General features: G+C 47.1%; 1 protein-coding gene across 1 annotated transcript in view; it reads left to right on the top strand.

Moving 5' to 3' along the window:
• Window positions 1-961: 961 nt before the first annotated feature.
• Window positions 962-15,363, top strand: part of GREB1 (growth regulating estrogen receptor binding 1) — an 80,141-nt gene continuing 65,739 nt past the window's right edge. The window contains exons 1-2 of the mRNA XM_029232156.1: window positions 962-1,061; window positions 13,481-13,637. Coding sequence (XP_029087989.1) covers window positions 13,481-13,637 — 157 coding nt within the window. The 5' untranslated portion in view covers window positions 962-1,061. The remainder of the gene's footprint in view (window positions 1,062-13,480; window positions 13,638-15,363) is intronic.

Below are 15,363 nucleotides of genomic sequence, written 5' to 3'. Positions count from 1 at the left end.
TCGAAACAGCTGAGAACTCTCTTTGCTGACTGGGGCACCAACAAGAATAATCCAGTCCTTTGGGCTTTGGCACAAAAGGCAGATGACATGGATCTCCCTGGGCCCTACCCATGTCCTCTTGGCGGGCAAGTAAAAGACCGTGGAAAGAAGATAAAAATCAAAGTTAAAGGGATTTAGCACAAATGAAGGGGGCTCCCATGATTTCTTGTCTTCCCTTTTTCAGTTAGGATTTGAGCACGATTCCTGGATTTCCGAATGTTAGTTGCAACGGGAATGTGTAGGAAGGTCCCGACAAGAACTGGTGTTTTCATGATTTCCAGCATGGTAGAAATGACTTAAATACGATAAGTTTAAGAACGAGCCGCTGTGACTCTCAGGGGACTTCTCCTGGCCGGGTTGTGTTCCTTGCTATTCGCGGAGGCGGTTGTTTGGAGGGCCACGTGCTTCTCGGGGTCAGTGCCACGCCTGCGGTCCTCCCGTGGCCAAGTGGGCTGCCCGATTCCCATGGCAAAGCCGGTGCTCTTCCCTGACCCTTTGTTCTCTGCGCAGGAGGACGTGGTTCCAGGCCAAGTACAAAACTTTCATGTTTGAAAAGACTCGGTTTAACTGCTGGCGGTTAGACTGACAGATTGGTATGTACCTGCGTGGTGAGCACTTTGACCCAGTAAAACGCTTCAGCGCTAAGAAGATGGAAAACCATGGCATTTGCCATCTGACCCAGCAGGAGCCTGGGGCAGAGGGAGCTCAACTTGGAAAGTCTGCTGCTGGCTTTTTTTTTCTTCCCTCCTGGTTGTTGTCGTAGCCTCGGGAGCAGATACTGCCTTTGAAACCTTTCCCCTGGCTGGCTTGACTGCCTCTGCCTCCCAGGGCAGGGGCCGGGGAGCCAGGGTGTCAGGCTGACCGAGCGCTTGGCACTGTTCTTGGGGGCGTTAAGGGCTCCCTGCACGATCAGAGGCACAGCCCGGGAGGCAGGGGCTCAGCAAGCGCTCGCCCTTCGCTGGGCTCAGCCTGTTTCTGGCTGGTTGGTTTCTGGTTGCCCGAAATGACCAGCTTCTTCTAAGGTACGGTGTGTTCGATGTTGGGAGCGGAGCACCGCTTTGGGGGGTTGGAGAGGCTGGCGTTGGCGTTCTGGCTGATGATAGAGATGACACTGGCCCGTGTCAAGCAGAATAATGGCAAAGCATTTGCCTTTTCAGTAAGCCGAGTGAATCCACTTAATGAACTCATTTCCTGATTTTGCTGTTGAAAATGGTATCTAAAGGGGTTAGAACTAATTAGTTTTGCACGAGGCAGACACCAAGCAGAAGCGAGTCTAGTTGTAAATGATGTGCTAAGGAGATACTCTCTGGATCCTGCCTGGTGGGCTCTGGAGAGGTTTTTCCATAGTTTCTTCTTCCCTGAAAATCTTCCCTGCTTTATTCAGAAGCTGCTTCTCTCCCATTCAGTTCTCCCTGCAACTGGGGGTGGGGACATCGTGCTTGCTTTGTCGTTCCATTCCAGAGAGCTTAAGGATGGTCCCAGAGGAAGGGGCCATCTGACCTTGTGTGGACAGATGTCTGGGTGGCATGGTGGTCTGGCGGCTGAGACAGGACAGTCCCGGTTAGAGAGACTAGCAGATTAGATAGAAGTCAAGCCCTTAGCCCGGCTTTTCTCGGCTTTTCGTCATTAAACAGCACCTGTGGAGTTTATGAGTTCCTCCGGGGAAAATCGCAGAAATCTACATTAGAATGCTGTTTCCTCCCAGGAGGACCTCTAAGAGTTTGTAGGAGACCATCCTGCCGTCTGAATGCGTTTATGGTCACATCATATATTCTTCCTCGTCTCCTAAAGCATCACAGCCATTCCTCATACGCGAGGGCCCACCGTGCCGCGGGAGGTACAGGAGGAGGTTGGAAATGCAGTCTTGAGAGGGCTTTGCTTTTGTTGTTTTCCGAAACTTTGGTCTCATAAGAAATAAATCACCATACTGTGTGTAGGCTGAAGGATTCTTAACTTTTGCTGTAGGAATGTGGGAGAAGGAAGGAACAGGGGTTAGTGGCAGCTCAGATATGAGCTGGAATTTGGGGCATTGATGGTTACCTTCCGGGAGGCCCTGAGGTCAGCAGGGATTCCGGGGGAGGGCTGTCTCCAGAGAGGGTCAGGTGGGAGGGTCTGAGGACCACAGGTGTGTTTTGGATGTGATTCAGAATGGAGGCAGATGGCAAAGGGAGGGGAAGAGAGACCTGGCGGGGGCTGTGGATGGGTCTTCTCTTTCATGGACTTGAACTCCGGCTTTGACTCCAGGGCATGGATGCTTTCTTCTCTGCCCTCGGTCACCTCTCCAGGCGAGGCTGAGAGGAGACAGAGGACAAAGACAAGTGGGTACCAGCCCCATTTTGCACGTAGCTCAGCGGATGCTTGTGAGGGAACAGATGGCAAGCCAGGGGATGGCTGGAGGGTCCTGAGCACCCGGCGCGCAGGGCGCCTCAGACCTCCCACAGCCCCTGTCCTGCATTGCGATGGTGACACCACCCACTAACTCCTCTTTCCAAAGCCCAGTCTCCCCTCTTCCTTAGCTTCCACATGAGCCAGTCTTTGTGTCCTCCTTGAGTCTCAGTGCATTGCAATATTCACCTAAACTCCTCCTTAGGAAGCCTAGGGAATCTCTCTCACAGTCTGATCCAGCCATCTTAAAGTCCTTGCCTGACTCTACAGGGTTAAATCTGAATGTGTGTTCACAGGGCTTAGTCTAGACTGGCCCTCATCACCCTCCTATACCTGCCCACCCCCGCCCCCTACCATGCTCCAGCATCTGGAAGGACCTGTGTTCCCCAATCACATGTGGGTGTCACCCCCGGGTCAAGCCTGGGTGTGTTGCCCACCTCCTGCCCGAATGCCCTTTCTTATATTCAGCTGGCAAACCTGTGCTTATCCCCCAGATTCAGCTCTTCTGGGAGTTACCCTGAGATTGACTTGAGATAGAACCTTCCATGCCCACCTCTGTTTCCTTTGGAGCTGCCCTCTTGCCTAAATCCCTGCTAAGGCAACGGTCACACTGCCTTGTTTACCTGCACTTCCTCCCTACCTGTGAGTTTCTCCAGGTCAGGGACTCTGTGTCTTTTACTTTCACCCTTAGCTCCAAGTAGGAATGAAATATTACTGCCATGTCTCCAAATTAGACTATTTAAGCATTTAACTTTAGGGCAAAACCATGAATCTAAGAGGAAGGTTCACTGTTTCTCATGAAGCACAGAACAGGCTCGGAGTTGTTGATTTGTGGCTTAGGACAGGCCTAGCTGTATGAACTTGGTTCTGAGACCTTGAAGGCCTCCAGCTATGTCTTCTCTTTGAGCCTGGGGTGGCCCGGGTGGAGGGCGAGCGGGGTCTCTGGCCGCCTGGGGTAATGAGCCAAGTCAATGGCTGATCCTTTGCCAGATCTGCTCCGAAGAAACTGTTCTGGGCTCCATGGGGATGAGTGAGCTTGGCGGCTTCATCCAGCAGTTCAAGCCCCCGAGGAGGGGCGGAAATGCAGACACACTCTGTGTGGCTTTAGGGGGAGAAAGCCGGAGCCCAGTGAGGTGTGTGCAGAGTGCTGGGGGTGGAGGAGAGGAAGCCATGAACGTTGGCCTCAGTGTGAGCCCAGGGAAGAACGGGCACAAACAGGGCCCGCGGGGTAGCAGAGTATTCATGAGGAAAGAACAGAAGTGCACATCTTGAACTTCAATGCTCACGGGAAGGGCTCCCCTCTGACCCTGCTTGGGATGGAAAACAATCAGGTGAGTTCAGGTAATACCTGGGGCAGGGAGGCATTAGCTAATACACTTTCTGGAACTGGAACAGCGATGGCATCCTGGGGTCCGCAATGAAAACCTCAGGTGCGTCTACTTGGTACACCTGGGGCTTCTGAGTCTCCATGTGATGCTTTCACACAGGACCACGCTCCGTTTCTTTGCCGTCCTCACTATAACCTTGAACAGGTGGTCTCCCTCTCCCTTTCCGTCTCCCTCTGCCTCCTTTCAGGAGTTATTATCCGGGACCTGCAGTATTTATGGGAAATAAAGAAGTGACTAGAATAGTTTCTGTTGTCAAGCGGCTTCAAGTCTTGAGAGAAAGGGGGCTAAGCCGTGTGGAAATGCCATCTACTTGCACAGGCACGTTGCAGTTGGTGTGCCCCTACAGGAAGCCAGTTTAACTGTTGCCATCGGAGTACAGTGAGTCAAGTTCAGTCAAGATCTCTGGTTAGCATCTAGAAATTAGAATTAGGAGCAGTTAATTCCAATTTAAGAGAGAAAACTAGAGTTTATTAACATCTACTATGTGCCAACAACTCTATATATGTTAGTTCATTTAGCCCTCATTACAACTCTGGGAGGTGGTTTGTATTATCCTCATTTTACAAGTGAAGAAATGGAGGTTCAGAGAGGTTAGGTAACTTGCCCAAGGCCACACAGCTCAAAAGAAGCATAGTCATAAATGAAGCCCCTGGTGGCCTTATTCCAAAGTACATGCTTTTTACTACCCAGCAGGCAGATTATGAACGCTTTTGAGTTTGAAAAATTGTTTGAAGTTGGTAAGGTCCAACTTTCCTGAGGGGTTTATTATCTTATAACTCAAAGGGACCTGCAGGGTCCTCTCTGAGAGTCCTGCTGGTTTTGATCTAAGTCGACACCATGGCTGAGAAACCAAGAGCTTGCCCCCAGCACATCACTGGCCTCAGTCTCCACACACACAGGGACCCAGCCAACGATGTGCGCCTCTGGACGTCTGGAGGAAACGGGATGTGGGTGAGGATCCCTCTACGGGTTGGCAGAGATCCCTCTGGGGGAGGGGGAGAGCCGGCTCTGTTGGGTGAGCAGCAGGGGGAGGTGGTAGCTTTATTTTTATGAGCAGAATGGCCAGTGCGCAGCAGCCAGGGATACACAGAGCTGGGCGGCATCCTTCGGAAGCGAGTTCCAGCCATTCCAGGAACCAATAACTGTTGTTGACAGATGCGAGCTCTGGGCTTAAGCAGAGGTGCCTCCTTACCTGACCGATAAAAGGCAAAGCTGAAAGGTGCTCAGAAAGGAACAGGAAAATCTTTGTGGACCCAGAGTTTAGCTGGACACAGAGCTCGTCAGGGTTCCCAGTGAGTGTCAGTGAGCTTTTTAAGTGAAATGGATTTTCTGTCCCTTGGGCAAAACTTTTGATATTCTTTTTTTTTTGCCACACTGCGTGGCTTGTGAGATCTTAGCTCCCCGACCAGGGATGGAACCTGTGCCCCCTGCAGTGGAAGCACGGAGTCCTAACCACTGGACCGCCAGGGTATTCCCCAAAACTTTTGATAGTCTATTCTTTAAAAAAAAGAAAGAAAAAGGAAAAAGGTCACTTCAAGGAGAGGCCGGAACGAGAATGTTTTTCTTTGAAAGGGCTGGAGTCTGGTTTAATCCCTGCTTTAATCTCCAGGAAAGGGCCAGTCGGGCTGTCGGGGAGGCGGACACTGTCCAGGCCCCGGCGGGCTGGCCCGCTGATCATTTGTGTGTTCTGCCTGTCTCGTGAAGCAGCAGTGAGCCTGCTCGCCTCCCTCCCTCGGGGAGACCTGTCTTCACGTAGCATTCTTAGAACGCTCTTGGTTTTCTTTGTCTGGCTAGAAATGAACCTTTTTTTTTTTGCGGTTCGCGGGCCTCTCACTGTTGTGGCCTCTCCCGTTGCGGAGCACAGGCTCCGGACGCGCAGGCTCAGCGGCCATGGCTCACGGGTCTAGCCGCTCGGCGGCATGCGGGATCTTCCCGGACCGGGGCACGAACCCGTGTCCCCTGCATCGGCAGGCGGACTCTCAACCACTGCGCCACCAGGGAAGCCCTAGAAATGTACCTTTTTAAATGGGGCTTTTCATTTGCTGATGCTGTGTTTTCTTGTCATGGCAGCCCCCCTCTTGGTAAAGTACCACTAAGGAAGAACCTAAGGCAGTCCTCTTCTAACCAAAAGTTTTGGCATGGCCGGACAAGTGAACACCGTTAAAAAAACAAAAACAGAAAACAAGAACTTTAAAAAATGCTCCCTTTTCTGAAGTTACCGACGTCATTGAAAGCAAAGATTCCCTTGCCTTGGGCCATTATTCGACATTCTAAAATTGTCCCAAATGTGAGACCTTGCACAAGTCACTTAATCTTATCCTGCCTCAGTTTCCTAATATATAAAATGAGAACCATGCTATGTGCATTTTAGGGCCATGGTGAAAATGAAATAAATGATAAATGTAACTAAGAACGGTGTCTGCACAAAGTGGCCCTAGTAAGTGATGACTATTATTTTGATTATTACGTAAAATGTTCTTGGGGTTTCTGTTGCTAAAGGAAATAATAACGATGTGAAGACAATCGATGCTTTTAAACCCCAGACATAGTCCCTTCACCTGCAAAATGAAGACAATAGTACTTTTGTCACAGAACTGCTGGCACAAAGGAGATACTAAACAAATATTGGTTTTCTTATTCTTTCATTCAAACTCGGGTCGCCCCTCATATATATGTATATATCTGTCTATTGATTCATAAATTGCATACATGGACCGCAGTATATCCTGTATATTATTTACATTATAAAACATACACTGAAAAATAATATAATGATTAGGTAAAATAGATATGAACAGAGGTTTTTTTTGTTGTTTTTTTTTTTGCGGTACGCGGGCCCCTCACTGTTGTGGCCTCTCCCGTTGCGGAGCACAGGCTCCGGACGCGCAGGCTCAGCGGCCATGGCTCACGGGTCCAGCCGCTCCACGGCATGTGGGATCTTCCCGGACTGGGGCACGAACCCGTGTCCCCTGCATCGGCAGGCGGACTCTCAACCACTGTGCCACAAGGGAGCCCTGAACAGAGGTTTTTATATTTTCTTTTTTTGTTCACTTTGGATGTAATGCTGTACTATGTATGTAAGTACTATAATAGGGACTTTATAAGGTCGGTCATGTGGTTCAGTGAGTATAGGTAGAACCTTCTCCTATGAATAATTGCAGGGTTTTATGGGCTCCCAGAGTACCAGCGAGAACACTTAGCCTGGGAGGATGTCCAATTTTGGTTGTGTGTGCATGCTTTGTGTCGTGAGGCCGACTCTCCAGTGCTATCCTCTAGAAGTTTTGAGGAATACCGTAGCATTCTGTAAAACTGGGAAATGTTTTGACACAACTGGAAAAAAAACACTAGAAGGTAATGGTAATACAAGTTTATAACCTTTAAACCGAGGATGTCTGAGATTTTTCAATTCTACTAGTTTAAACTTCTTAAATACTACTTTTCATGGAAGAGATTCTTGGAGATGGGCTTTTAATTCCAGACCAGGCACTAGCTGTGTGTCATTAGACAGGTCTCCCAACCTCCCTGAGCCTTAGTTTCTTCATCTGTAAAATAAGGATACAAGTAGGGAGAGAAATAATGACCAGAAAGGATTGTTGCCAGGATTAAATTCAGTGACGCTTGTGGAGATGCTTAGCAGGGTGGCCTGCCTTTGCTGTAGGTCTGTAGTTCACCAAGATCTTCAGTTGCTCTCCTACTGAGGTGCTGTGTGATGTCCATCATCCACTATAAAAATGGATATGCATAAAGCCTGCATTTCATTAATTTTTAAAAATGTAACCTTCAGCTTTTAATAAGCGTAAAAATGCATACAGTCTAAAAAGTTAAATGTTATAAGCTTTAAAATGAAAAACAGTGATCTCCTTCTCACCTATTTCCACTCCAATGCCTGCTACGTAGAGGCAACCATCTCTTAATTCTTTCTTTTTCTTTTATTTTCTGGAATTTACCTCTTTATTTACAAGTAATAACTGATGTTGCACTTTCTTGATTATTCCGAGACCATCTTTTCATTCTTAGCGTGCAATGAGAATTGAGGGTTCTCACACCTCTTTCCTCCTCCCCACCAAACGTGTGTGTATCCATCTTTTTCCTTTCCCCATCTTCCAAAATAGTTATAGGCACACCTTGGAGATATTTAAGGTTCAGTCCCAGGCCACTGCAATAAAGTGAATCACATGAATTTTTGGTTTCTTAGTGCATATAAAAGTTATGTTTATACTGTAGTCTATTAAGTGTGCAACAGCATTATGTTTAAAAAATGTATGTATCCCAATTAAAAAGTACTTTATTGCTAAAAAATGAGAACCATCATCTGAGCCTTCAGTGAGTCATAATCTTTTTGCTGGCAGAGGGTTGGAAATATTGTGAGAATTACCAAAATGTGACACAGAGACAGGAAGTGAGCAAATGCTGTTTTTATTTTTATTTCTTTATTGAAGTATAGTTAATGTACAGTTTTGTTTCAAGTGTACAGCAAAGTGATTCAGTTATACATATTTATATATATATCTATTCTTTTCAGATTCTTTTCCATCATAGGTTATTACGAGATATTGACTAGAGTTCCCTGTGCTCTGCAGTAGGTCCTTGTTATTTGTCTCTTTTATATACAGTAGTGTGTGTATGTTAATCCCAAGCTCCTAATTTATCTCCACCAGGCCTCCTGCCTCTGGGTCTTCCCTCCAATTTTGTTCCAAACATCCCTGTCCAGCTGACCTGCTTAAAATATCACCTTTAGCAACATAAATCCCTAGTTCTGAAGCTTCAGGGCTGTTGCCTACTAAAACAACGTCTAATTTTTACCCTCAGTTTTCGTTTTTTTCCTATCATGGTGCCACCTTTACTACTCATCAAATGCACTTATTTTCTTTTTCTAGAGCATGTGTATATTCGTGGAGCTTTCTTGCCTGTGTACCCTCCTGTTTCTTTCCCAAATGCTAGTCCCAATTTTTGGCCAAAAATATCCTACTCTTCCTTTTTGGCCCACTTTGGGTACCAGCCCCTTTGGACCGCCTGAGTTCTCACTGATTCTCCCCAAGACCCCTACCCCCACCTTACATTGTAGGAATTATGGACTATAGCACTTTTTTGTCCCTTGTCACTTACGATTTGAAGTTCTTATATTTTCACACGCCTGTTCAGATTTAGCTAGAAATGAATGGTCATGCACTGACTACCAGGTGCTCTGCTAGGCACTTTCACACTCTGTGTCTTCTGCTCTCTGTGATGACCAGTGAGTCCTTCGAAGAGCCCATTTTACAGATGAGAATACCGAGGCCCGGTGAGCCACACATGCTCTCTCCGTCTACTATACCAGGCTCCTGTGCATTAAGGTGAAGGCCGTGGTTTGACCGTCGTCGCTGCAGTGATGGGCACTGCTCCAGATTCTGTGGCTGAAGAGCTTCACACACCAGCACTGGGAGGGGCTGGGCCAGGCCTTGGAAGGCAGGCAGCAGGATGTGACGTGTCAGCGTGGGAAAGGAATCCCCGCAGTTTGCAGACTTGAGTAACTGCAGCAGGAGACGAGCAAAGGGGCCGAACCCAGGGAGCGAGTGGTAGAACCCAGTCCCGGGAGGTCACAGGCGTCGCCCTGGATCCACGAGGCTTTGGGGAGCAGTTTGGCTTTGGTGTTTGACCCTGAGTGAGGCTGTCCTCTCTCTGGCTCTTTAGTTCCTCATGTGACAGTTGTGGGATCCTAGCACGCCAGCGGGCCTCCATCTCAGCCTGCTCTGTCTGCCCTCTGAGCCCTGACTCCTCACTGGCAGGTGGTCTTGTCTGTGAGCTGGAGCATTGCCAGGTGTAGGTAGGAATTTTCCACACCATTCGATTGTGGTCCAGTAGAACTAACAAAAAGGGTCAGAGCATTGTCGTACGAATCTCAGTTTCCTTCCCCATCCTCAGTTACCAGCATTTACTTAGGATTTCAAATGCCTCATTAGATGGGGAGTGGGGTCATTGTCTCTCTCACTATTTGCTTCTAGACATTAAAGCTTTGATGTTTGCTTAGGGTTGTAAAATACAATTTCCATTTTTTTTTTGTTTTTTTTTTTGCGGTACGCAGGCCTCTCACCGCTGTGGCCTCTCCCGTTGCGGAGCACAGGCTCCGGACACGCAGGCTCAGCGGCCATGGCTCATGGGCCCAGCCGCTCCGCGGCATGTGGGATCCTCCCGGACCAGGGCTTGAACCCGTGTCCCCTGCATCGGCGGGCGGACTCTCAACCACTGCGCCACCAGGGAAGCCCACAATTTCCATTTTTTTGAGTGTGAGCGCTCTTCTGTCTATGCCCTTGTCCCTTTTGTGTTTCTCCTTCCCTCCTTCCCTCTTTCCCTCCCCTTCCCCTCTCCTCCCCCCCCCACCCCCAATTCTATTTTCTTCCAACAAGAGTTCTTTCAGATTACTTATCACCTCTGAGACTTGGATTTGCCATCTTTATGACGGGCTTCATAATATCCCTCACACGGCTACCAAGTGTATTGAGCGGGGGGCCTGGCACACGGGAGCCGGACAATATTAGTTTCCTTTCTTCCTCTTTACTGCTCTGTCCACACCAGGCATTGCTCTGCCTTAACCGCTGGAGTCCTCTGGGCTCAGGGTGCCAATCAGCTGCCAGGTGAGCGACCCAGGACCTTGGGAAAGGAGGGTCTGGATGCCCCGAGCATTTCTTTCAACCGTTGAGCATCATTCTGCAGGGGCTCCAGGTAAAATGGGCCAGAAGTAGAGCTGCTTTCTGTGTGCGTTAAGCTCTTCAGACAAAGATCTATAGAAACAGGAGGCATTCGTGATGTTATTAATTGGCGGCAGCTTTCCATGGACCACCCTGAATGGAAACCGACACAGGCGTCCCCACATGTGGCCCGTAATCCCTCATTTACGTACTGAAGGAGGCTGCGGGTCAAGAGAAAAGGCAGAGGGCCTGGGAGCCTCTTCTGACTCAGGCTATTAGGTGGCTCCAACCGCTCCCCTCTCTCTTTCAGGAGCGCTTTCTTTTTGTTCGTGCTAATTCCTGAAGCAATCCTCCCACCAACTCATTTCCCCAGGCTGTAAGCAGGGGCTGACCGAGGGGAGGCCCTGTGCTCAGGAATTATTGCCCCAAGCAGGAAGTGTTTAATGGTTTCCATTTACTTTTAGTTGGAAGAAGGAAGCCTGAACCTTTCTTACAACAGAGGCAGAAAATCAACCTGACGACACCCCCATTTTACCCTCAGGAGGGAAACCAGAGCTCCTTAGGGCACCAACGGTCCCATCTTGAAATTGCTTAGCCACCTACAGAACAAGGACAAGGGGAATTTCTTATATACGTCTTAAGTCAGAGTGATGTGTAAGGAGGTGCCTGGGATGTGAAGCCAGTCTCACAACTTGTGTGACCGAGTGTGTGTCACCGTAAAAAAGCAGGAAGCCAGTGTCCTGCGGTCATGTCGGGGATGGCATCTGTGCTATTTTTTTTTTTTTTTTGGCTGCACCATGCAACTTGCGGGATCTTAGTTCCCCGACCGGGGATTGAACCTGGGCCCTCTGCAGTGGAAGCGTGGAGTCCTAACCTCTGGACCACCAGGGAATTCCCCACCTTGTTCTAGTTTGAAGTCAAATGCCACTTTGGACATTAATAGTAGAGGAGGCATGAAATATATGAGGATGTAGAAAAGTTGAATAGTCTACTTTCATACCTTGAAGAGAGTTTAATCTTTTCTCATATGACAGCATATTTGTAAAAATCCATCTGGCACCTGTCAAAAAGAAACCCTTAACAAATTTTAAAAGTAGAGTTTTTAAAGGCCACAGTCGTGATTATCCAATAAAAATTAGAAGTAAATAATATAAGGCTAATCCTTCTTCCTCCCAAATTCTGACTATTTAGAAATTAAACCTACATTCCTGGATAATTATAGGATCAAAAAGGGACTCAAAAGGGAGATCATAAACTGTCTAAAGGGGAACACTTTACACTAAACCTAGGGGCCGCAGCACAAGAGGCACCCAGAGGAAAATGTATAGCCCTAAATATCTTCATTATCAAAGCAGTAAGATGGAAAATAAAGATGATGTTGAAGGAGTCATTTTTAGAAGTTTAGTAAAAGTACAGCAAATTAAACCAAAAGGAAAGAGAAAAAGGGAGATCTAAACCAAAAACGAAATGAAATAGAAACTAAACAGAAAACGTTAGGAAGGAATATACATTTAAATGCCTGTTCTTAGGAAGCACTAAATATAGGGATTTAACCGTATGTCTGATCCCAGAGAAATGTCTTAGCGAATACCTGAACCTTCACTCAATGGAATGCGATGCAGCCATTAAACTGCTTCTAACAGCATTTGTAAGAGGTTTGGATGAAATGTTTATGTCAGATGAAAAGAGCAGAATCAAAAATTGTATCATAAAGGGATTATTACCATGTGGATACAGTCTCCCAGCTCCCTCCTGTGCCCCAGAGAATTAAGTCTGGAAAGAATACATCAAAGTATCAGAGAGAATGGAGTATTGACGCGTGCTTAACACAGAGGAATGGTAAAGACGTTGCGCTAACGGAAGGAAGGACCACATACTGTATGATTCTGTTAATATGTCTAATAGACATAACGTAAATTAGTGGCTGCCTATGGCTGGAGGATTGGGCACTTAGGGGTGACGGCCAAAGGGTATGAGATTTCTTTCGGGGGTGATGACGGTGTTCTAAAATCAATTGTGTGATGGTTGTGCCGCATGGGAATATACTGAAAACCATTGAGTTGTACCTTTTTTTAAAAAATTGAGGCATAGTTGATTTACCATGTATTAGTTTCTGGTGTACAGCAAAGTGATTCAGTTATACATATATATCTTCTTTTTTGTATTCTTTTCCATTATAGGTTATTACAAGATATAGAATATAGTTCCCTATGCTATACAGTAGGACCTTGTTGTTTCTCTCTTTTACATGTAGCAGTTGTTATGTGAATTAGATCTTAAGCTGCTACCAAAAAAAAAAAATCACAGTGGTTATCTTGGGGGATGGACATAGTGATCTTCCTCCTGCTTTTCCACCCTCTTGTGTAATTTCCAGATTTCCAGATGTAATTCTGCATCACTTGTCTAATGGAAACGTAATAAACTGAAAACGTTTTAGAGGAAGTGTTCATAATTGGCCTTTTAGCAGAGGAGGCAATGAGGGGAAATCTGCTTGCTAGCCTTCCTCCTGAGAAGGTGAGAGGAGACCGAGTCCCGTAATCCTGAAACTGGGGACTGGTTGTCATGGGTCGCTGCATTGTCAGCCGCCGTCACACACATAAAGTGGCGCAGGGCTATTCTTCTTCAAGTCAGGGAAAAGAAAGCGTCATTTGTCTGGGGTCTCTCAAAAGCAGGATCACCACTCAGGGAAAAGCTGGGGGTCTGTGAAACCTGCAGATGACTAAGAGCCAGTTTCTAGTAAAATCTCCTAAGAGGTGTCAGATTCTGCTCTCTGAGTGCTAAATTAGAGAAAGCTGTTACTTATATAACTTCCTGTAATTGCCCGGCAGTAGCTGTAGCTGAGAGCCGTCTGCTCCTCCTTTTGGCTGAGCCGGGGATACGCGGCCCTCTCCCCTCCTTGCAGCGGGGATCCTTTCTACCTTTGGGCTTCATGCTCGGGGTCAGGCTTTTTAACTGAAACTGAAATGCCATTTTAAACAGAAGACTGCTTCGTCTCTCTTGGAGATGGGAAACTCTTACGCTGGACAGCTGAAGACGACGCGGTTTGAGGAGGTCCTGCACAACTCCATCGAGGCCTCACTGCGCTCCAACAGCCTGGTACCCAGGCCCGTCTTCTCCCAGTTGTACTTGGAAGCGGAGCAGCAGCTTTCCGCCCTAGAAGGTAGGAGATGCGTTCTTGCCTTTCTTTTACCGTGTGTGAGAATGTTAGCAGTGGGACTGGAAACTCTTTCCTCTTCTGAGGAAACTGTAGAAACTGTTGGGTCTGGAAGAACAGAATTATTACAAAAGAGAAAGGTGCACATGCATCCCATCCTCACTTGGCTAAAACTAAGGTAAGTTTCAGCCATAAAGTTGCGAGGAATAAAATGGTTCATTGGACTAGTAGGAGAAAGAGCCATGCCAGCCTGTTCTGAATTGGTTGTTACTTATACTCTTATTAAAAGGTTTGATGGCTCACTTGGTTAAGTAAGACATTTAACATGCTTTTGACCCTCAGTTATATATTTTTTCTCTTTGTGATTCGTGGCCATATCTTTTTTTTTTTTTTGGCGGTACACGGGCCTCTCACTGTTGTGGCCTCTCCCGTTGCAGAGCACAGGCTCCGGACGCGCAGGCTCAGCGGCCATGGCTCATGGGCCCAGCCGCTCCGCGGCACGTGGGATCTTCCCAGACCGGGGCACGAACCCGTGTCCCCTGCATCGGCAGGTGGACTCTCAACCACTGCGCCACCAGGGAAGCCTGTGGCCATATCTTTGCAAGGGAGCGTAGTTTTTCTTTGTGATAGCAGTTACAAGAGCCCTCTAGAAACTGTTAAAAACCAAGAACAAACCCTTATAGATTTAACGTGTGCCAGGAATAAATTATCTTCAGGCATGGGGTTAAGTTTAGGGTTTACTTAATTATCCAGAGAATAAACTGGTTGTATTTTTCAATCTTTCGTTTGTATTTTTTGTAGTCGTGTATTTTCATGTCAAAAGTAACCCACAGCAATCCAAAGTATGAGAGTTATTGCTAAAGGAAGTTCTTTTTGTCACTTTGTCTTTCACGTGAAGTTACCTGCACGCTTCTCTTAGCTTTTGAAGTGAAAGAGGGCTGTGGTTTAAAACAAAAGTTAACAAATTAACGAAGCATGCAGTATGCCGGGTCCTGTCTTGGGGTGATCACGACATGTGTGTGTGTGTGCAGGGTGAGGATGGTGGGCTGGGGACGGTTGCACATAAGGGAAAATGAGGCTCAGAGGTCCTCGTGTGATGTCTGAAAGTCCCTTTTTCTAGCAGGGAGGCATTCCTTGTGTCACTATTTAAAACGTCCTTACAAAATTAACCTTGCAAATAGCAGTCGCTGAGGACCTAAAGGAACTGGATCTGGGTCTGGGAGAAAGTAGATTGTGATCAAAAGCACGAATTAGGAAGCCCGAGAATTCTCTGGTATTCAAGTCGAAAGTCCCAAGGTTTTCCGGCACAGGAAGCATTCCTGTGACCTTGGGGGCATTTGAGAAATTACTGGGGGATCGCTTGTAGATTGTGTTTTCAGCTAGCTGAAAGACTTCTGTGAAATATATATTAAATGGTCATCCTTAACTTCTTGTAGTATTGAAAGGCTTTGTTGCTAATGATAAGTGAACAATCTAATGAAAAATAATTTAGTACATTCGAATGGCACCTTAAAATCAACAAAGTGCTTTTACCTCCACCAGTAATTAAATCCCATGATTTGGGAAGACGGAAGATGGATTTGACGTTTTGAAGGATGTTGACCTGGGGACAGGTGGGGAGAAAGCCCTGGAGTTTCCCAGTCAGCTTTTCCTGGGGTCGAAGCTCTCCAAAGACAACCTTTGCTGGCCTCTAAACAGGAGGTTGCATCCCGAACATTGACTCCTTGGGATG

Source organism: Monodon monoceros, unplaced genomic scaffold, assembly GCF_005190385.1.
Source record: "Monodon monoceros isolate NGI ecotype Baffin Bay Population unplaced genomic scaffold, NGI_Narwhal_1 Super_Scaffold_19, whole genome shotgun sequence".
NCBI classification, from domain to species: domain Eukaryota; kingdom Metazoa; phylum Chordata; class Mammalia; order Artiodactyla; family Monodontidae; genus Monodon; species Monodon monoceros.
Note: the sequence above shows the minus strand (reverse complement) of the source record. Positions and strands in the feature narration are given on the sequence as shown.